Source organism: Formica exsecta, unplaced genomic scaffold, assembly GCF_003651465.1.
Source record: "Formica exsecta isolate Colony F162 unplaced genomic scaffold, ASM365146v1 scaffold393, whole genome shotgun sequence".
NCBI lineage: Eukaryota > Metazoa > Arthropoda > Insecta > Hymenoptera > Formicidae > Formica > Formica exsecta.
Genome location: NW_021851167.1, coordinates 1,986,348 through 2,008,396, shown reverse-complemented (window position 1 = coordinate 2,008,396; position 22,049 = coordinate 1,986,348). Strand labels below are relative to the sequence as shown.

Here is a 22,049-nt window from a genome sequence, read left to right as displayed (position 1 = left end):
GGAAAGAGAAGAGCGAGAAGGAGGGAGAGGGCGCGTTTAGACGTTCGTTCCGCTGGTAACAAAGATAACTCTATGCAATAAAAATGATTCAAAGTTTCCCGCAGCGGCGGATGGCGGTTCCGATGGCGGAGCGGTTGACAATGGTGCGTCTTTGTCTCCGTCCCGCGCCACCCTCGACTCGCCGCCACTTCTGTCCCACCGCCACCCCCGTCCGTATCCTGCGACACCTATCTTCCGGTTTAAAGTCCCGGCGTGCGCGCCAGAGAGGAACCTCGCTAACTTTTATTATTTACGACCGATATTTCAGCCAGGCCCGAGCGCATACATTTGGTAGCGAGCGAGCGCGAAGTGTCCGTGCCGACGTCGTTTTACGCGATCGACGTCTTCGAGAAATCGCCGAGGTAAGATTAGAATATCGCCCGATCTATCGTACAAATTCGTCAACATCAGGAATTTCGAATTATCGAAGCTTTATACTAACGAGTTTTGTCACCTTTCTCCACATTGTTTCATTTGTACGAGCAATAGTGACGCGACGACAAGAATGTTGAGTCAAATTGATTAAACTTTAATCGATTTCTGATTTAAATCAATGATGATTAATCGTATCTACCAAACGTAACAAAGGAAATATTATGCCATCGCGTTATTAAAACGACAGCTGAGTGAAATTAATCGAATCCCACGGCTTATCGAATCAACGGGTGAACGAGCGACGATCGGTACCGAGAGACCATCGGACCCTCCGTCCGTACTTATTTCTCTCCTCCTCCTCCTTCTCGCCACCCTCGCGGGTACCTTTATCTACCTACCTAGCTATACGCATACGCGCGACCCTTCCCCCGATGAAGGGTCTGAATTTGCATTTTATTCGCAGTCGTGGAACCGCGGGTCCGTCCGTGCGGCCAGCGCTCTCCTCCGCGGCGCGGACATTTATTTTAATTAAATTACTCCGGAGCGTCGAACAACCCATTTCCTATAAATTATCCCCTCGCCGCTCTTTTGCGTTCGCGCGCGCCGAGGCATTAACGTAACCCGCTGATCCCGCGGTGCCATTGAAATGAAATAAAAGCACCAGCGGCCACAGCGCGAGGATGGAACGTACCGCTTCACCATTCCCAGTCGCTTCCCTTTCATTTACCGCGCAATCATTTTCCGCGAGTGCACCGGTAACGCCAACTAGCCTCAAGTTGCCTCGAGGAAACGAATTCTCTCGTAATGCTTTCCCTGAATTTCTTTCTAGACTTTTATTGATTTGTAGCGACATTATTTAAACCATCACATATTTTTAAGAAATATAAAAGTAATATATTCGCGCTGCCATGAAATAGTTTAAAGATTTCGAAATGCTTCGATTGAAAGAAAATGGTATTGATAGAAAACATCGATTTTAATCAATATATATATTTAGTTTTATAAAATTAGCCTCAAGTTGCCTCGAGGAAACGAATTCTCTCGTAATGCTTTCCCTGAATTTCTTTCTAGACTAATATATATATTTAGTTTTATAAAATTAGCCTCAAGTTGTCTCGAGAAAACAAATTCTCTCGTGATGCTTTCCCTGAATTTCTTTCTAGACTTTTATTGATTTGTAGCGACATTATTTAAACCATCACATATTTTTAAGAAATATAAAAGTAATATATTCGCGCTGCCATGAAATAGTTTAAAGATTTCAAAATGCTTCGATTGAAAGAAAATGGTATTGATAGAAAACATCAAATTTAATTAATATATATATTTAGTTTTATAAAATTAGCCTCAAGTTGTCTCGAGGAAACAAATTCTCTCGTGATGTTTTCCCTGAATTTCTTTCTAGACTTTTATTGATTTGTAGCAACATTATTTAAACCATCACATATTTTTAAGAAATGTAAAAAAAATATATTTGCGCTGCCATGAAATAGTTTAAAGACTCCGAAATGCTTCGATTGAAAGAAAATGGTATTAATAAAAGATTTGAATCAATATATATATATTTAGTTTTATAAAACTAGCCTCAAGTTGCATCAAGGAAACGAATTTTCTTGTAATGCTTTCCTTGATTTTTTTTCTAGTCTTTTATTGATTTGTAGCGATATTATTTAAACTGTTATACATTTAAAAAAATATAAGAGAAATAATCGCGTTGTGTGTCATGAAATGTCCAAAAACTTCAAAATGCTTCGATTGAAAGAAAATGGTATCGATAGAAGATATCGATTTTTTTTCAATTTGTATATATTTAGTTTTATAAAATAAATACATTTTATTGAGAAGCATATATATCGATGCATTGTTTTAGTATGCTTCGAAATAAGATTAAATTCAAAATATAAAATTAAAAGAGAAATTGATATTGTAATATGCAAATTGATCTTAAATATTCATTTACATTTTGTATAAATGACTATTTTTAGGCAATTTGTATATTATTATAAGACATAAATAACTTTAAATAATATAACAAAAACTCTCACATATATTCTATTATTCCATAATTTTAACTGTACAAATATTTTTATCTTTTAAATTGGTCGAGATTAAAAGTAAAAAAATAATATCGCTTTTCATTTAATTTCGTAAATACTTTCTCTAGTAATTAATAACATAAATTTTGTATACTCTCTTTAATTATCGTTATCATATCGTATCGTGTTTTGTTTAAACAAACCGCCAAATTTACGTAAGAAAAATATGGAATATGTTATACAACACGATATAGCACATACCAAAATAATGAAAGTCATCATTCAGACCTGGAGCATCTATATGTAAAATTATCAGATATCAGTGAATGAACGTCGTTTGTGAAGACATCCTTATCGTTTAATGTTTAATACACCATGTGGAAAAGCAGCGCGCGCGTAGCAACCGATGTGTCGTTAAGGTTAGGTAAGGTTAGATTGCGCGATACACACAGCGCGCTACGTATTTACGTAGAGACGATGCTTTCGTATTTACGTGCGAACGACAACAAAATTCTTCGTCAAACGACGAGCATGACATGCATGAGAGAGACAGTACTCACCTGATAAGGGACGTCTTCGCCGAGTTTGCCCCGAGTCGCCGCGACGTTGAATGTATGCACGCAACGCTTGTCCGCATTCCACGCGTACAGCACGTTGTCGCGTACTTCAAGGATGTTGCGTGTCTCCTTAGCACCGCACGACAGGCTCGCTCTGATGTCCTTGAACAGTCGTTTCTCGTTAAGCCGCAACAGATCCGTGCACGATGACATCTTCTCGAACTGCGAAACGACGATGCGAGGTTATAGTATAGCGCGCGGGACCCGGTACAACAACAAACTTCGTCTGCCGCGCAACAGTTGTTACTCCTGCGATCAATATGGCGGCCGTAGGTAGTTTGCAAATCCATCGTTGGTGGCCCTGCTTCGCGCCACTTCTCTCCGAGTTTGTGTACGAGCGGTGCGGCAAATGTATATGATTTCGCGTGCGATTAACTTTTATTTTTCGCAAATATTGATGCTTGCGTATATTGTTCACTATAGCCGTAATCGTTTCGCGAAACGATCGTTAATCGCGATGTAGTATTCGGTCGATTGTCCGCGAGTTTATTATCTTACATCGGAATGATATTGGTAATTTATCGCGAGCGATAGATTTTTCTCCGAGAGCGTCGAGGCTGGTAAATATTTACTTCGCGAAACAACCGTCGCGCGGCGTTGGTGTTTGCTTCGCGGCCAACTTCCCGCGCTTTCATATTCAAGTGGTGCCGCAAGTGTGATTTCGCGGACGATTAATCCGTATTTTTTACGAATATCGACGTTCGTGTGCACGATCGCGGGTTATTAATCGTTTCGCGAAACGCTCGTTGATCGCGTGTAATGTTGTAGCGTTCGCATTTTGCGTATGTTTACGTTCGAAGTAAGTGTGATTTCGCGAGTGATTTTTTGCGAACATCGATGCTCGCGAGTGTATTAAGCCATTGTAATTCCGCAAAATAATTCCGTTCAGTAATGTCGCGTTCGATTCGGCCAGTTTTCCGCGTGATTTATTTTTCGAATGATAGGCAATGTTATCGCGTGAGTGTGTTCCTGTAAGTTCCTGTATTCATCGCAAATTATCGAAACGATGCATGATGTTTGTTCAACTTTGAGATCGATAAGCATTTAGGTAAGCGATTACAACTATGGGATTACAACTGTATTTAAAATGTATTTGTATATATATGTATAACGTAATGTGGAGTCGGTCTCGTGCGATTTTTGCCAAAAATATTAGATTTAATACACATAAATTTGGTTAAACTAATAAAATAAATTTATTACAGTATAAAAAAAATTCCAAAGCAAATATTTTTTGCTTCTAAGGCCCCGGAGGGATTCGAACCCTCGATCTCCTGTTTACTAGACAGGCGCTTTAACCAACTAAGCCACGGCGCCGTTGGATACGGGTGAGTACCTGCAATTTATCAGTGTGTGTATATCTTTCTAAAATTCTAACTTTATATTTTCAAAGGCAAATCATAATTTTTATTTACGACTGCTTCTGTTATTTATATATGTATCTCAGATATTTTCTTAGTACAAGATATCATTAATATTAGAGATGGCATAAAAATATGTCGATACGTAGTCTGAATTTCAAGTATATTCAGTGATTTTTTTTTTATTTTTCTGTTTATAAAATACTTTCTTTTCTCTCTCTCTCTTAAATTCTACAATAGATTACTCTATAAATGTAGATTCTCTTTATTACTTTACCAAAATTTATATTTTTATTAAAGTTTACTTTTTCCACTAAATTGAGTACAAATTTTATAGAATGTGTTTTTAATCGTTTTTATTTGCACAAAGCAAAATATTATTTATATTTAGGATTATATTTGCAAAAAAACGCCCCCGGGTGGGCTCGAACCACCAACCTTTCGGTTAACAGCCGAACGCGCTAGCCGATTGCGCCACGGAGGCTGTTTGATTGTCAATCTTTAATAGATCATAACAGCCTCCATCCTCCCTTTCTCTCTCTTTCTTACTCCATATACATAGTTTTAGTTTTTATATATTTTATCTTTTGCTACATGTATATACGAGAGAAATAATAGTAATATTATCAAATAATAGTATAAAATAATAATATTTGCTAAATCAGAGTTATGCAAGTGAGATAACTTTAACACTGTTAAGAAAAATGTGATACCAAAACATTTTTTATATTAAATCAAATAACAGTTATAAAAAGAAATTATTTAATAGATTATTAAGAGAGAAATACTTATAATTGTATTGACTGTTCCCATTTATTACGTCTCTTTGTGCGCAAAAAAAATGAGAGTAAGTATGTCGATGAGATCTGCAAATTACTTGGTACATGCAAAGCGATTTGCAATTCATTTTCCGATAAGGGTGGACGATGGATTACGCTCTAGAACTGCTCCCTACTACTACTACGAACAAACGTTCGTATCTATAGATTCGTGGCATACTACGATACAAATCGAACAGATGTGTGTCGACGCAAGAAAACTGTCGTGATGAAATATCGCTACGCATTGTAATAAATTTGTTAGTCAAAGTTGCGTCGCGTGTCGGCGCGGCGATAATATGCGCGTACACAACGGGAAATAGTCCGGCAGTTGCATCGAAATTATATACGGTTAATTAAATGGGGTCGGCTCATTAGTAACTGTCTATATGCAAGGCGATGGGCGAGACGCGATTGGAGGGTGGTCCCAAGGTGATTTATCCGTCACGATGGATCGCAGATGTTCGACTGGTACGCGACGCGGGTCATCACAATACCGTAATTAGTATGATAGCGCATCTATATGTATGCATAACGAAAACGCACTATTGCATAATATGTAGATTATAGAAAGTAATTATTGTGCAATATTGTTTTCCGAAACAGATAAAAAATTTAGAACATATATTTCAAGATAATATAAGCCAAATTAAAATCATTGATTGTTTTAATGAATAATTATTTAATTATATCAAATTTATTTTTTATTTCTATATCTATGTCTTTTATGTCATGAGGAGTGAGAAATATAATGTAGTTTGTACTTCGTATTAATCTAACGACTAATTCACGGTGTAAATGATTGATGTATTAATTTCTTTATGAAATAGTAGATATGCCATCACACATCTCAAGATTTGCTCTTAAAGATCTCCACTGAAAGGAGACCTTTTGGTTCAGCAATGGTGACACTAACGATCTGTTTAAATTGTGCGTTTAATTACAAGTAAGAGACAGTCGCCGCGAAATTTATCGGTCACTGTTATCGTCCCCTTCGTTCCTAATCTACAGAGCAGATATCTACGCTAAACACAAGAGAACATATCCTTCGTCTGCAATAAGACGCTTCTCATTGCTTTTTAGTACCTCTTCCCGGAGAAGCAATTAGATTTATCAAGCATGCATATAATTTACTGACGTTATAACTACAATATGGGGCCAATTTAACAATAAATACAACTCTTACAGTACATTGGGCGTATATGGAAGAACTATGATTTAAAAATCGTTATAAATCTTTTCAAATTATTGATTAGAAGTGGATACACATATTTCAAATATTTCTATACGAAAACATTAAAAAAAAAATAATAATAATTAATTAACATCTAATCTTAACCGGCAATATAGTGCAATGATATTATATAAATAACATTATTTCAAATTTTTGGAATTTATTTTAATTATCGAAGAATTCTTGTTGTGTGTATATAAGTTTAGATACTACTTGCGTATATTGTTACCGTTAGAGAATACATGGATCTCGCTTCTTATTGGATAGGAATTTATGGCCATAAATTTAACCGGTTGAGACGGTCGAGAGGTTGAGCTTCCTCTTGGAAGTTTACAATCCCTCATTCTCTCTATCCTGTAACCAACATCCGCTCCCTCTCCCACTCGCGTTTTCCTCCCCTTCTCGGCACGGAAAGCACGGTACTTTACAGACCATGGTAGATGTCTATGATGAAGGTGTGCACATTCTAGGATACACCGGGCTTGTAACGTAACGATGTAACGGGTGAGCATTGCACTGAAATCATGATGAATTCATTCAGAGTGCGAATTAACATCCGGTGGGGAGTAAGTTTCGCTAAATGCCCCGGAAGAGAGAATGCATGCGAAACCGGCGATCATCAATATTACATCACGGTAAACCAAAGTTGAGATTTAGCAAATTTTGTTTGCTCAAGAAATCACTAGAATTTATTAACCGTTTCGGCTCCCTCCTGTGCGCGGTCTAGTTTGTTATAAATATATAATAGTTCCATATTAATTTTATCAGTACACATCTCTTTATTTTATATTATGATTATGTTTATTAATTAATATATTTTCGTGTTGTGTTCTCTCCGTTTATTTGATGTAATTTAATTATTTAATGCTCTTAGAAGAGTAGGAAAGAGGGAGGATAATATATGATTTAAAGTAATTTCGGAGTGCATCGAATACTGATCTTGTTAGATAACGAGGATTTTAATTAAAATTACTGCAATAATAAAGATATTGTAAGATTTATGCGCACATTAAGAAAAATTATTTTAAATTTGAAAAGTCGCATAATAATGAAGAAAGATTGTCAGAAGTATCGCGGTAGTCTATGTTGAGACATAGCGTGAGCGTTATAACAACAGTTATCGTTTCGGTGTCATAAGTATGACGTTTCTCCGCGCTGTTCTTGGTTCGTTTTTCTCATTCAATCAACTAATAGCCTGCAGGATGAAGAGCACGATAGAACAGATCACGAACACCCGGTAGACAATACGTCTTGGCACTCGTAGGTCATTGTGGCGTTGAAAGGGAGTAACTTATAGGGGCATTGGGAATTACCAGTTTATTATTAGGGAGATAGCATAGAGGGCCAAGATCAGGGGTTGCTGTTAATTCTCCTAACACTTGGCTCCCTGGAGAGAACACGCTGCCTTAAGACTTCCTCCTTCTCGACTCACCCCATTGCGCGGCCGACATCTTGAATCGCTGCCGTGTTAATTAGTACGACTTTAAACGCGCCCGCATGCGGTAGCAATCGGGATTCTCTGAAATGATTTCGCCACTCTCTGGAAGATATGAAGTTTCATACGTAGTCTTGGGATAAAAAATTCTAGTAAAGAATTTTCATTTTCCAGCATAATCACATACATTATGTTTTAGTTAATACGACTCGTGCTTGCATTTATGTAAACAAAAAAAAATTTATTTTAAATTTTGATCTAAATTATTTTTCAAGTAAAGCATATTTAAAATTTGACGAAAACTAATCACTCAAAAACTGATTTTGGTTAAAATGTTGGAATTAATAATTTTTATATTTCTTTGCTTTTGTTAATATATTCGAGTCTATTAAAAGTATTCGGAAAAATGTAATTTAAAAATGGTACAAACATATATTTATAGAAAGAGATATATAAAATCATATATAACTCTAACTTAATTATTTAGTATTTCGGATACTCTCTCGTTCTCCTATACGAGAGAGGAGAAGATAAAATATCTTTCGCCACCCTCTTTAATCCGGATACGAAGGTGAAACATTTTCGGAGGCTTGGAAAGACGAGTCGGCGGGGCTTTGACGTATGGAAGATGTCAGTTGCGGGCTGGCACGGTGGTGTCGTCGATTCGTCTTCCCTTTAGCCGCCACCTTTCGCGAATCCTTTCTGTTCCGCTATCCTTTACGTTATATAAATGGTGCCCGCGTCTGGTAGCCGCTGGCAAAATTTCGCTGGCCTCGCCACAGATTGTTCTATTTTCGAGGCACTTCGATTTATCAATTGGTTTCTTCGGCTTTCTCTCGGCAAGACTGGATATTCTAAATTTAATTGACACATGTTAGTGGCTAGCCGAATAAAAATAAAATATTAGAGTACTGTTACATCTTCGAGAATCGCTACTAATGTTAATGTCGCTCTTTGCACTCTGCCATTAATTTTTTTCTTGTGTCAATAAAATTTAGGAAAAATATAGAAGATAGATTTATAAATAATAAAATTTAGGAATTTGACAATATTTTTACTAAAGAAGGTTTACATTAATTAAGCAACTTCTGATATATCCATGTCAAAGTCTGATCTATCTTTTTAGTCTTAAGGGAGAAGCGATATCGATAATATAATAAACGATTGCGTTTTTTTATAATATGAATATAAGGACGATCAGAACTGCGACGTGTATAGATATTTATAGATTCTCACGTGTCGAAAAGTTCTCGAGAAGCAGACCTTAGCTCTTTTTCTCAAAAGGCCGTAACGAGGTCGACTGGGCTAACTATGCCAATAAATCAGCAGCCTTAATGAAAATGTGGCGCTATCCGTTGCAAGAGCGCTGAACGAGCGATCCTCTCTCTCGCCCGTTCGCCGTTTAAATGAAATGAAAAGAACGTGCAGCACTGGAAAATACCCTCCTAAAAATATCAAGATAAGAGCGAGTCGGCGATGAGGAATCCTGTCCGGAATGAGAGATGGGAGTAGCTCGTTTCGTAGGATAGAAAAACGCGCGTAATTACGAAAACGCGGTATTTCTATGAACCTTGGACAAATCGGTTGCATATCCGCTGGTAATTTATGCTATAACGTTATTAGAATTTGGTTCAATATAACAAATATCTTGACTTAAAATATTTATATGCATACGTCGCGCATATTATTATTGTTTATATAATTTAAAAAATTTTTAAAGTTATGATTTAAAATTTTTTAATCTAAATATTGTTGACGCAATATGTGATATCTGCTCAGTTTTAAGTAAATAATAAAATAATTAAAACATCTACTTATTTTCTAAAACTATTTAAATAAATCAAGAAAAAAATAGAGAGAGGGATAGAGAAAGAGAGAGAGAGAGAGAGAGAGAGAGAGAGAGAGAGACAGCGAGTCGCCGGACGATTAATCGAAATCGTCAATATAATTTATAACTGATTGTGAGAGACCCTCGACAATTCATACGTCGCATATCCATACACGCTCGACTGTTCTTTGTATTGACCCACCCACACCCCCATTCGCGGAGTATTCGTCTCAGATTGCTCTCAACTTTCGTGGCCGATCGTCGTCGGAGGAGACAAAGAGCCAAGTCGAGCGTCAAATATCTACCTGCCTGCTTCGACTCGTCGTCGAGTATCGTCGAGAATCAACGGATCGATCATGCGGCAGCGCGTATTGCGTTTCTGTGCGACGCGGGGTCGTCGCGGGAACGCAGCGCCCTGAGAAAGGAAAAAGGGATCCGCGAGCGAGGATCTCGGACGGACGGGACTGTCAGATTGATCGCGCATTCATTCGCCTGGGCGTCACTGGAGGCGTATCGGCACGACACATCGTGGCATGTCGCATGTCCCGACGACGTGCCGAGAGGTTGAGAACCGCTCGATTTTGTATATTAATCTCCCACGTCTTTCCTTCTCTCTTTCTCTGTACGCCTCAAATTTGCACGATGGAAAGACACGTTTCTCGCGGAGCACCGTGTAGGTACCGCACGTCTCTCGTGTCATGTGCTCGCTTTGAAATTCGATCCGTTTACACATGTCATGAAATACATTAAAATTGTTTCATCTCGATGTCACGAGAGACCATTTCGTTACATCGTGCAAAAACTCATCAATGTACTATGTAATATTAATTAATGTGTAATATCGCTACAATGTCTTCCGTATTTCGTTGTAGTTATTTGACGAGGAAATTTTTATTTTGTTTATTATGTATGTGTATACAAGTTACAATTGTTATAACTATAATTATATATTTTACATAGAAACGCGCTTATATTTTATATATTGTGTTTTTCTTATCTTACAGATAACTTATGACAGGTGAATGTTCTATCCTGGACGGAACAATGACTTCGGGTTACTTTGCTTTGCCGATTAATATGGACAGAGTGTGCAGGATTTGTCTCACCGAGGGTACTAATCTATCGCCGATCTTCTCAGCTAATCAAGAAGTAAACAATTTCTCAGGTCTCTCTCAGAAGATACAAGTCTGCGGTTCAATCGAGATACATGAACAGGATGGATTACCTTCTTTAATATGCGACGTTTGTATTTATAAGGCGAGCGTTGCGCACGAATTCAGACAACAGTGTCAACATTCTGATACAAGATTACGCATGTACTATAATAAGCCTGCTAAATGTAATATCACGGTAAATATCATTTTGTCATCGCGTATATCTGTGTTGACATATATAATATATATACATATATATATATATATATATCATTTTCTAGGATTCTTACACACAGACGGATCTACAAACGAGATTTGTGCTATCGAAAAAGGCAGATCATATTGAAGAGGATTATTTTGTGAAACAAGACATGCAGGTCGTCGCAAATCCACAAGAATATATCCAATCCACTGACTCGTTTTCCAGAGGCGAAATCAGTCTAAATACCAATCAAATTCATATGTCAGATGACAAGCTGTTTATATGTTCTATTGGATTTGAAGGGAGTAAGGAGGAAGCGAAGGATTCTTGCATATCAGAGAACGAGGTTCACCAGATGACAATTGTGCAGGAAGACGCACAGGAAGATGCGTCTAACATTATGAATCTACAAAATAAAGATGACGAGATCAAGGAAGTTGATCAGTATGTAGAGAAGGACAGTACAGAACAGGAGGATTTTGTCAGAATAAATAAAAAAAAAAATAGAGAGAGAGATAGAGAAAGAGAGAGAGAGAGAGAGAGAGAGAGAGAGAGAGAGAGAGAGAAAGAGAAATAAAAGAGAGAGATAGAGAGAGAGAGAATAAAGACAATTATTCTATTATATTTTACAAAATTGTTGACATTTTAAAATATTGTGGGTGTTGTGTATTAAATTAATCGAAAGCATTCATACATGACATGATTTTTAAAGAGAAAGGAAAGAGAAGGAAAATAGATATCGTATAAGAGTGAAAAGCATTCTTTCTCCGTTGTAAAGATATAAAATATGACGTAGCATATGCCACTCTACGCGCGGTGGTTACATACGTGTCCAACATGTATAATGTCACATACGTGTGCTTGCTATAATTACGACGGCCGCGAGCGTACCTAAAACAAGTTTGTAATCGTGAAGAATGAGCGAAGACGACCCTCGCGGCTGTGCGGCAAATAGGTGAGTCCGATAATATATGTACAATATTTTTAATTGTTGACATTAAAATGTGCTCCCTTGGTTTTTTCTCGTTAACGTGACGTTGGAGGGTCCGAAAACTGGCTCGCGTCACGTTTTTGGCCGAGCCCTCCGAGTTATTTATTTCACGCTTAAAGAATCACCCACATTGTCCATACATACCGCCGTTGAGCACCGTCACATGTAAACGACTTTGGACAGACTGTCTTCTGCATGCATGGAAAAAATCTGACGCATAGCGAAAGATTCGAAAATATTATGGTAATTAAACAATGACGGGAGTTTCAAAAAACGAATAATATTAGTATTATTGATTATATATATTACATAACCGTCTTTTATGAAAATAATATGAAGGATAATGCAAATATAAATCAACTTTTTTTTTTATATAATATTGTTACAATTTGATATTATTATTTATATCTGTTTTTTAATACTGTTTAGCATATAATATACTTATACTATATTTGCATATTATTATTTGCATTAGCTATTGTTATAAATAAATAGCGATCAATCGTTTTGGAAAACGCGATTGTCTTTTGCAAGGAAATCATATTTCGCCGTGGTTCGATTATGACGTTCGACTTTGCTATTCAAAAATTATGTACCCTTCGAACATCGTTCTGTACGATTACGTAAGATACGATCGAAAGAAACGAAATCGGAGGAGGCTATTGTCGAGACGTATTCATATTTGGCTCCTACATTTTGCATGTGATTCGTACACAATGCGGTCCATCGGAAGCTGTCGTCTACTACTTCCGCTATCTGACTGCGGCACGTCTGCCTGTCTGTTTTCCCCTTCATTCTCTGTCCCGACGAAATTCCGCATATATTTATTTGGTCCTATGGAAAAATATGAGACCGTTTTTCGGCGAGTTCTCCTGTGCGTTTAACATTTTCTCCATATCGGGAAAGTGACTCGCGCGGAAAATAAGATTGGTTCCATTCGCAAGGAATAAATATTAATTTATCATATATATCTTTATCCTCTTCAGTTTCTGAAATTTTTATGATAATAGAATAAACATTCAACTTCTTTATACGTAGTGTTGCGATTATTAATTTATCTATATTACATTATATATATGAACCGAATATTAATTTTAGCAAAGTATCTCTCCCCACTGATTATAATAAATCTAATATATCTAAAAGTATTACGGAAAAATAATGAACAGATTGAAAATGAAATCCCGACGTTTGCGTGAAATACGTCGATCATGCGACGTAAACGACGTATCTACATCTTTATTAGGGAAACACGTGTGGTTCAAAAATGTTTTACCCTAATTACGAGACAATCTTGATTAAATATATTCTAGTACTAGTAGATTTTCACTTGCCTTTCTTCCTTCCCGCCGCGCTCTTCTCGCCGCTATCGCGAACGCACACATGCGCGCACAGTTGTCACGTAATGGAATATATTTGTTACCGTGATATGATAACGGACCGTCGTAAGTCAGGTAGTCATATTAGCTCGGAGAGATTCTAGTCGCGAAGCATAGCGTGATTTTTCAATTTATTAAAGCCGACGCACGGCTTATAGAACTACCGCGACGAGCAATGTAGATAAGGACGAAATTTATGGTCCACCTATTGGAAATGCGATGAGTGCCCTCGCTAATGAATCGAATTCAGACAGCTGTAGATCTAAAGAAGTTGTATTGCGCGTGCATAAATCAAGAAGAAAGCACAGCAATAATCGGCTAATGTAGCCGGAAGTGCGTACGTTTCGCACTTTATCTCCGTTCGATCTCATTAAGTGCGAGTTCTCCCGCAACTTCGTCGATGCGATCGAATCGCTCTGTATCAATTGTCGCCGACACCTTGGCGAATTTGAGCTTAATTACTTTATTGCGAACGTATCGTCGGGGAACAACTCGAATTAGGGTGCGCGTGAACTATCCGAATTTGTAACGTGATCGCGATAATCATCTATCGTACAATCAGATTGGTGTGAGTAGTTTTTTGCAGGCTGACGTTAAGTGCGTTCGTGTGATGCTGCGAATCAATAAAATTTATAATATTTGTTATTTAAATACAGTTAAATCATTAAAGAATGTTTTGTTGTAAAAGATTGAAGAATTAATGGAATTATTTGATATTGCCTGAATTTTTTGCTTTATTCTATATCAATATGTTTGTCGATTTTTCATGCTATGTATATATTGATTATCGAATTGTTACATGCACGCGCATGTAAAAATGCACATTATATAAGAGGTAACTCCGGTGCTTTATCCACGGAATGCAACAACGCCTTTCATTGCCGAAGTGCTGCGTACTTGTGGGCATATGAGAATGACAAACGATCATGGAAGGGTCGATCGGGTATTGGCATGCCATGTACGCGCAGGGTTATATAAATGAATCGCGTCCCCGGGGCCGTATCTTACGGGAATACGAAACATTAATGGACAGATGCGTTTTTGCCGACGGGAATGAATGGCCCGTGGCCGCGTGTCGATTTATCCTCGGCGAACGATTCTGTCACGTCGAAGGTACGCCGCGAAACCATTACGACGGAAACATTTTGATTATTTTTTCCGTGAAAAATGTTTCCGCAATCGCGCGTCCATTGTCCAGACACTGTTCCATTAGAAGAAAAATTAATGTGATTAATATGGAACAAAAATAATTCATCAAGTCATGAACGTTTTGCGTGGAAACGAATGGTAACGATGATTGATGAATACGATTTCGAACTTTCCAAGAATCTTGAATTGAAATAATTTTTTTCGAGTTATTTTCTCGAGACATTTACAAAAGAATAAATTCATTTGCTGTTTGCGAAATATATATGAGGCTAAGCATTTAAAAAAAAATTTTTGCATCTGACGTGCTGAAAACAGAAAAAAATGCGCGGCACTTTTTGCCGAGAGAGCATTCTTTGTAGTTCAAAGGTTTCGCTCAAATAGTGCGCAACAATGCGTCGCGCACACTTCAAATTGCCAGCATACTCGAGAAAAAGAATATCTACGCCACGTAGACGAGGGGAACGTGTAGCAGTCTCGTGGTTTAGCGAGGTAAAGTACCTTTGGCGCGTAACGAGGGTTAGTCGGGTATTTGCATAATGATTGCAATTATTATTGTCTTACCGTGCGTAATCTATAATGCAGTTCAAACGATAACCGCCAATGCATCGGGGACACGAGAAAGGCCCGTTAACATTCCCAGAGCGAGAGTGCTGGTGCAACACGGTGGCCCTTTACTCATTAGCGAGTGTCGACGAGAAGACCAACACATTGCCAGATATCGGCACCGTTGTATGCTCGCGGTTATATATAGTAAATTAGCTGTCCTTAATGTCGTTCTTGTCGCGATCCGCCTGACAGTCGTGATTTAAACCGAGAAAGTCACGGCAAAGCGACGATTGTGTCATTTTATTTTCATGACCGTGTAATCATTCTGTCTTTCTAATCTCAATCGAGCGAAATTATATTTTTAGAGCCATTTGTCATATGTACATTTTGTACTAATATTGACGTTATGAAAATAATATCGTATACGTAAAATATTGTGTGTGACATGAAAATGTCAATAGAAAATTTTTATTCTGTTTTTTTTTTTTTTTATCAAAATAGTTCTTTAATAGTAATAATTGCAAGTGAAATGTTAATTTGATTTATACTATTATAATTTATTATATTTATTATAAAGAGTTATTATATTTTATTACATTTGTGCATTCTTAATCAGAATAGAATGGCTGTAAGAACAAATAAATTTTAACGAACATTGCAGACGCATTTGATACTAAATTCATTGTACTATACAATAAGAAAATTTTTTTTCAATATTTTGTTAGGTATTAAAATAGTTTTATGTGCATCATAAGACGCAGCAGTATTCTTTAATATTTTCGTAGAAGATTATTTCAGTGTATTCGCGAGATGCAAGCATCATCCCCGAGTCGGTAGGGTAGATACCCCCAGTAAGATCTAAGGGGTCGCTAGTCGACCGTTTTCTTATCGACTGGAAGCTCCATGCAAAACGGCTCGCTGACTCCCCGATAGAAAGGGGTAGCTGCGAATTGCCGCCGTCGATTTGAACGACTGCCTAAGATCCACCCCTTCGGGCGAACATTTGGCCGCGTGATCCCAACCGATTCCGGATAAATGGCAGACTCTATAATTGCATAAGTTATGATTGCATCGTATGTAACTGGATTGTTTCGAGGAATCAGTTCTTGCATCTCGTATTCTCGTTTAGGCATGATTGTTTGTCGATGCATCGCGCGATATCGAGAAAATGTTATCGCGCTTTGTTTTGCATTTCTCTAATGCAAGGAAAGGAGTAATAAAAGTAATCTACACCAAATATCGCGAGCCAAGTTTGAAGCTTGATGTGATTATTTTATTCTTTATTTATTCGATATTCGTTAAATATCTCACGAATAACTGTATGGTTAAAGAAATTTTAAATGTAGGGTTTTTTTATTGTGATATATTTTTCTTCTATTTCAGTTCTTTATATTGAAAATACGTTATAACGTTAATATATCGGTTGCATAAATTTATATAAATTTTATTTTGAGAATAGAGCTTTTGTTGATGAGACAAGTATAAATTTCTTTGAGACAAGTATAAATTTCTTTTTATTTTATTAAACCTTTTCTATGATGTCTAGGAAATAGCTATTATTTTTTTTTCTGTGTACCATCTGTACTAATAACATTTTTTAAATACATATATTATCATTCACACAAATGATTACAACGCGAATTGATGAGAACAAATTCTTTTCACAAATCTTCGGTGATATAAACCAGTGTTTCGATACGTACGCATATATATGTTTCTTTTGTTATGGAATTCCAGTGTGAATTATGACCATCCAATAGAAGGAACCCCCGTGAACGGTATATTGGATTCGCGATACGCATTTCGCGTGTTTCGTGATACTCAAATTCAGCCGATAAATCACGACTGCCTAGATCGGTGCAACCTCGAGAGAGTCGAAAGCAACTTATGATTTCTCGGGTCAAACGCGAATGCGGAATCATCGTTCCTCTTTAAATTCCCGGCTACATAGTCTGTCCAAATTCCAAGCTTAAGTCTTTAGATTCGGTGTTATTTGTGTTGGAATAAATAAAAATTACTTTTAAGAAAAAATCACACATACGATTATTTTATTTGATTGCATAATTTTAGAATATAAGAACTATTTTCATTAAACAACTTTTATATCTCGCATGTATATATGTATATATAATTTGTCAATTACTTTTTAAGTTTTTATTATCTCCAAATTATATTCAAGAGACAATAAGATATTGGATGCTTTTTGAAGTGAAGTCCTTAATGTATTTTATCGTAGTATAAAATATTGATGCACGCATTGCATTTACTATAGATATTTTAGATGACTTCACTGAGACAGAAGGAAATCGAGTTTTATATTTTATCAGGTGATTCGAATTTTCCCCTAATGTAGCTTTCGCCGTCGACATGTTTTATTCCGTGACTTTATATTTTTACATGTCAATAGAAACGAACAAATAGAAAACGAAATAATCATGGCCCGTATTAATTTTTGCAAAAACTTAATTTTAATGTAAATAAAAAAGAAGGATTTATTGTGCACAGCATAAACATGCACAATTATTAGAGCGTGAAAATTTGTTAAGTTTTATGATGAAATTTTCTAGACAGACGGTGTCAAGATGCGTTGAAATGCAATTAAAATGCACTTTAATAATTATTACAATATATATTTTGTGAATATATAACGTACATATAGATTTAAATTTTGTCGATGAACAAATTATGGATAACTGTATGTTAAAAAAAGAAAAAATATAAATTTAAAATTTTATGATTATATTAAAAGTATTGTAATTATATTAAAAGATAAAATATAAGAATTTTATTGAAATCACATATTATTCAGGAATTCTTTCGTATTATAACGAGGGTGCACCGATGTCGGCCATCATTACGCCCACTGTATTGGTCGAGCGCCCCTCAATAACCTCGATACAAAATTCTTTTCACGTTGCTCTCAATGGTTAGATATAGGAAATATATGAAAGGCTCGACGTCTGATTCAACCGGCTCAATGTTGGCCGAGGCTTTCTCTCCAAAACACACGAGCGCCGTTTGTGAGGCGCCTATAAGCTCGGACCCTCCCCTCCCCACGTAATGAAACATAAATTATTCAATCGAAATCAGCTGCGAACCGCCGAGCACGTCGGCGTCTGCTACGACGCCGGGTACTTTCCGATCAAAAGCGGCCTTTTAAACCGAAACCCTCGATCCTTTTCGCGAGAAAGGCGATGAAAGCGAAACGGCCGACCTCTGCCGTTTTTTTACGCGCATGTTTTGAACGATTTCATTTTTTTCTCGACGCTGAATATATCGTCTAGCATATACGCGCCTTTGGTTTTTACTCGAGCAGGTAATTGGAAAATTTCGACTGTCCGTATTTCCCATGTTGAATTCTCGTTATTGAATCGTGTGCACAGAATGTCGAATCTAACCGAATGGTATATTTAAAGGGCTTAAATTTTTTAAAAGCTTTAAATGCTAAGTTTGGAAACATTGCGCAAACAAAAATGTATTGTAGAGAGAAGAGATATGCGATTATAATAAATTATTTTATACAATTCTATATCGAATAGTAATAATTCCAGGAAAATGTTTCAACGTAGCAGTAAAAATAAAAATAATATTAATGATTCAAAATTTTTAAATACAATTTTGATGAAGGATACATTTGAGATAAATAAAACGATTTGTGTTTTTATATAAATTTCTCTTGGTTTTTGGAGAAAAGAATTTTAATAATTTCTTTCCATTATGCAAAATATCTTTTTCGTTCGCATAAGGCATCGGAAACAGGGCGATACACACCCCGCGTATCCCCGAGGACCTCTCCCAATTCCACTTCCGGAACGGGCATGTGCTTTAAAATTGAATGCACGACTCAATTCCGGGCGTGTCGACACGCGCCTTGATGTCAACCGGGAATAGACGTTTAGGTGAGGCCGTCAAATAAAAGTACACTCGTCCCATGTGAAGGGAGTGACATGAAACCGTCGCGATCCTTCCGCGGAGGCTTCATTGTGCGTACGTGCATGTCCTGCAGATGCACACGCATCTCGTATCAGGAATTGAGGCTAACGCAAATAGTCACGCAATTAGTAAAATATAACAAGGAATATTTTCTGGGGAATATCTGTAATGAAGATGTACGTATCACGCTAATCTTGGTATATATAGGAAGTAACGATTATTTTATGATTTTAAGCGACTCAACATTTTTATGCAATATCTTACATATTAGTAAATAAGAAAATATTATCCCTCCCATGTTTGTGCGTGCAATTGTTAAGTATATGCTATGGTGTTGTCAAAAGATCTGTATAGGCAAAATATATAGAAGTAATTGAGAATGCTTAGAGGATCTTTTGGAATAATCCAAGATCGCGATTTGCCACGTTGACTCAAGTTGCAAACTCCCACGCGCCTCTGGCAGCCTAATTAAGTGCCTATGTACGACGGAAGACGAGTTAGAATAACGTTTGTGAATCAATGTTTAGTTTGGTGTGGAGTGCATTGTGTGTACGCTGTTTGATAAAGAAAACATCTGGGGACGCATGACATTTTTGTCGCACAGAATTAATACCGTGTATTTCAACGTAAATCGGGGACAATATTTTCATATCAATTTATGTGAGATGCAATTAATCTCATTATACAAGGTTTTACGCGTTCCATTTATCACCATGTACAATATTACCTTTCTCATTGAAAATTACATTTTCGGTTATTGTATATTAATAAGAGAATATGCAAAAATTGCTTGTATATTGCTGTGTGTCATGCTCGAGTTATATAAAAATTCTCTTTTTCCAATTATTCATGATATATTTTACCCAACGTGACGATAAAGATTTAGATATTTCTATATAAATTTATTATACATTTTTATCTCTTGTCAATTGCATTTTTTTCTACATATAATAATTATCACGTACAATAATTATTACTTCGCTGACAAATCGTTGGGCCAAATAGCTGAAATTTAACCAAATACATATACATACTTATTTTTTGAATAATATAATTATATTCTACTTATATCCTTTGTAATCGGGTGGGGGCGGACGCAACGATCCGTTGTACTTGAAGCTCGACGCGGCTCATTACCGAAGAACGAAAGAGCGAACAATATTGCCCGGTCGGCCGGGAAGGCAGGTATAGATTTTTATGTAAATTCTATTGATATCCGATTGCGGCCGATGATAGCGCACGAAACATGCACGTTACGCGGTAGCAACGACGGCAGTTAATTAGAAAATATCTTTGCTTGACTGCGTCTCTGTTCCGCTGTATTCTCCGCGATTGATCGTTGCTGTTCGAAATATCTTAATCTTGAGATAAATTTAAAAAATAATCGGGAACTTATTTCGCGAGCAATAAATTAACATTTTATTATGTCAAACATCCGAATTTGATTTTTTATAGTAGGGATATCAGTTTAAATGAGGTAATACTATCAAAAGTGGAAGTCGCGGGTTAAGAGAGCGAGCAATTTTGCAAATGTGTTTCGAAAACCTATGATCTTTCTCGCATGTTTACATTGCTATACATAAATTGGACCATTCCCGTTGGTAAACGCGTGCGTGCAATGAGAGGTGCGTGACCCGAGGTACACGATTACCGGTTGGCGCGAAACTCGGACCGATTTGAAATATAACCTACTCGTTATTAATAAAATTTGCATTTACAAGGGCGAAAAGGTGTCACGGCACGCCACCCGGGACGATAGAAGACCATTCCTATCCTTAATAGGGTTTTGCTTGATTCGAAATTAATGATCTGCCATCTCTTTTAACAAGTTAGCTCAAGACTTATATTTTCAAACAGTTTTAACTTATCGTCTGATTGATTACAGCCGTTATTTTACATGTAAAATCCCGATATATTTTTTAGATCTTGCAATTATTTCATATATCATATTAAACCGTGTTATTTATTAATTATTTGACTTTCTTGGCGATTGTGATGAGATCATATCTTTCACTGAGTTTAACATTAAGTTCCTAATTCAAGGCTTTCGCCGCGTAATCGATCTCGTGTACATGCTTTTTTAAATAAATCCAACAGACGCGTTCGTTTAGCGCTAAGCTTCGGTGAGCTCGTGGAGTTCGTTGGGTTTGATTACTTGTTATCGAGGTAACTCAACCGTCGTCTGGCATCTGATAAAGGCCCGCGAGTAATTATTAATCATAGACCGGGCAGTATAACGATCCATCCGAGTCTTATCTCGGTGTCGAGTGATGTATGTACGTGGCCGAGGTCTACGCGCCGCAGCGTGACGGGAGGGCAAGCGGGGTTGTGCAACGTCTAGAAGGGTGGCGGTGGTGCTTGGTGTTGTTGCTCGGTAGGTTACTTGCTCGCTCGCTTAGAGCTCCCGGCTAAGCGGGGTTGCAATACTTCACCAAGATAACAACTAATAATCGATAGTGGCATTGCCAGGTACACGTACGTAAATACGATCGCGAGCAGACCTTTATCCCCTTCCACTCTTCTTTAACTCATCCCAGTTTTGCCTTCCCCTTCCACTTTCTCTTCCGTTAGTCGGATCAGTAAGTAGTTTTGCCTTTTAATCATCCATAACCATCCGACGATGATTACATGCAAGACGCTCGTAGGTCAAAGGTTGCGCACACTCCGACTTCGTAAATTATCGTGAGTTTAACTTTTACCTCCCCGAGTGAACAGTTCGAATACGACATATCTCTTGCGGGAATGCAATTTCTGAAGAGCGAGAATGCAATTTTCTCGTGTAACGTGTGTATCGTACATAGAGTGAAATATTTGCGAAGACTCGACACGCCATATATACATATATATAGACTTCTTCTTCAAAGATATATTACATTGTACTTTAAGTACCAGGTCGATTGCAGTACATATTTAGGAATAACACACGCAAACAAATATGAACTAAAAATAAAT

General features: G+C 37.1%; 2 protein-coding genes and 2 non-coding genes across 5 annotated transcripts in view; 1 reads left to right on the top strand and 3 right to left on the bottom strand.

The window, feature by feature from the left end:
• LOC115239672 (nuclear pore complex protein Nup88) overlaps positions 1-3,303 on the bottom strand; it is a 70,567-nt gene extending 67,264 nt beyond the window's left edge. For both annotated transcript variants that reach the window (XR_003884665.1, XM_029814316.1), the window contains exon 1: positions 3,011-3,303. Coding sequence is in view for 1 of the 2 variants with exons in the window: in XM_029814316.1 (XP_029670176.1) it covers positions 3,011-3,220 (210 nt within the window). In the remaining variant the exon portion in view is untranslated. The remainder of the gene's footprint in view (positions 1-3,010) is intronic.
• Positions 3,304-4,310: 1,007 nt separating this feature from the next.
• On the bottom strand, positions 4,311-4,384 carry Trnat-agu. Its single transcript has one exon. It is a non-coding gene; the product is annotated as a tRNA-Thr (tRNA).
• Positions 4,385-4,838: 454 nt separating this feature from the next.
• Trnan-guu lies at positions 4,839-4,912 on the bottom strand. The gene has a single exon. It is a non-coding gene; the product is annotated as a tRNA-Asn (tRNA).
• A 4,950-nt stretch (positions 4,913-9,862) lies between these two features.
• The window catches only part of LOC115239736, a 67,005-nt gene continuing 54,818 nt past the window's right edge, over positions 9,863-22,049 (top strand). The window contains exons 1-3 of the mRNA XM_029814424.1: positions 9,863-10,306; positions 10,748-11,093; positions 11,179-11,580. Coding sequence (XP_029670284.1) covers positions 10,755-11,093; positions 11,179-11,580 — 741 coding nt within the window. The 5' untranslated portion in view covers positions 9,863-10,306; positions 10,748-10,754. The remainder of the gene's footprint in view (positions 10,307-10,747; positions 11,094-11,178; positions 11,581-22,049) is intronic.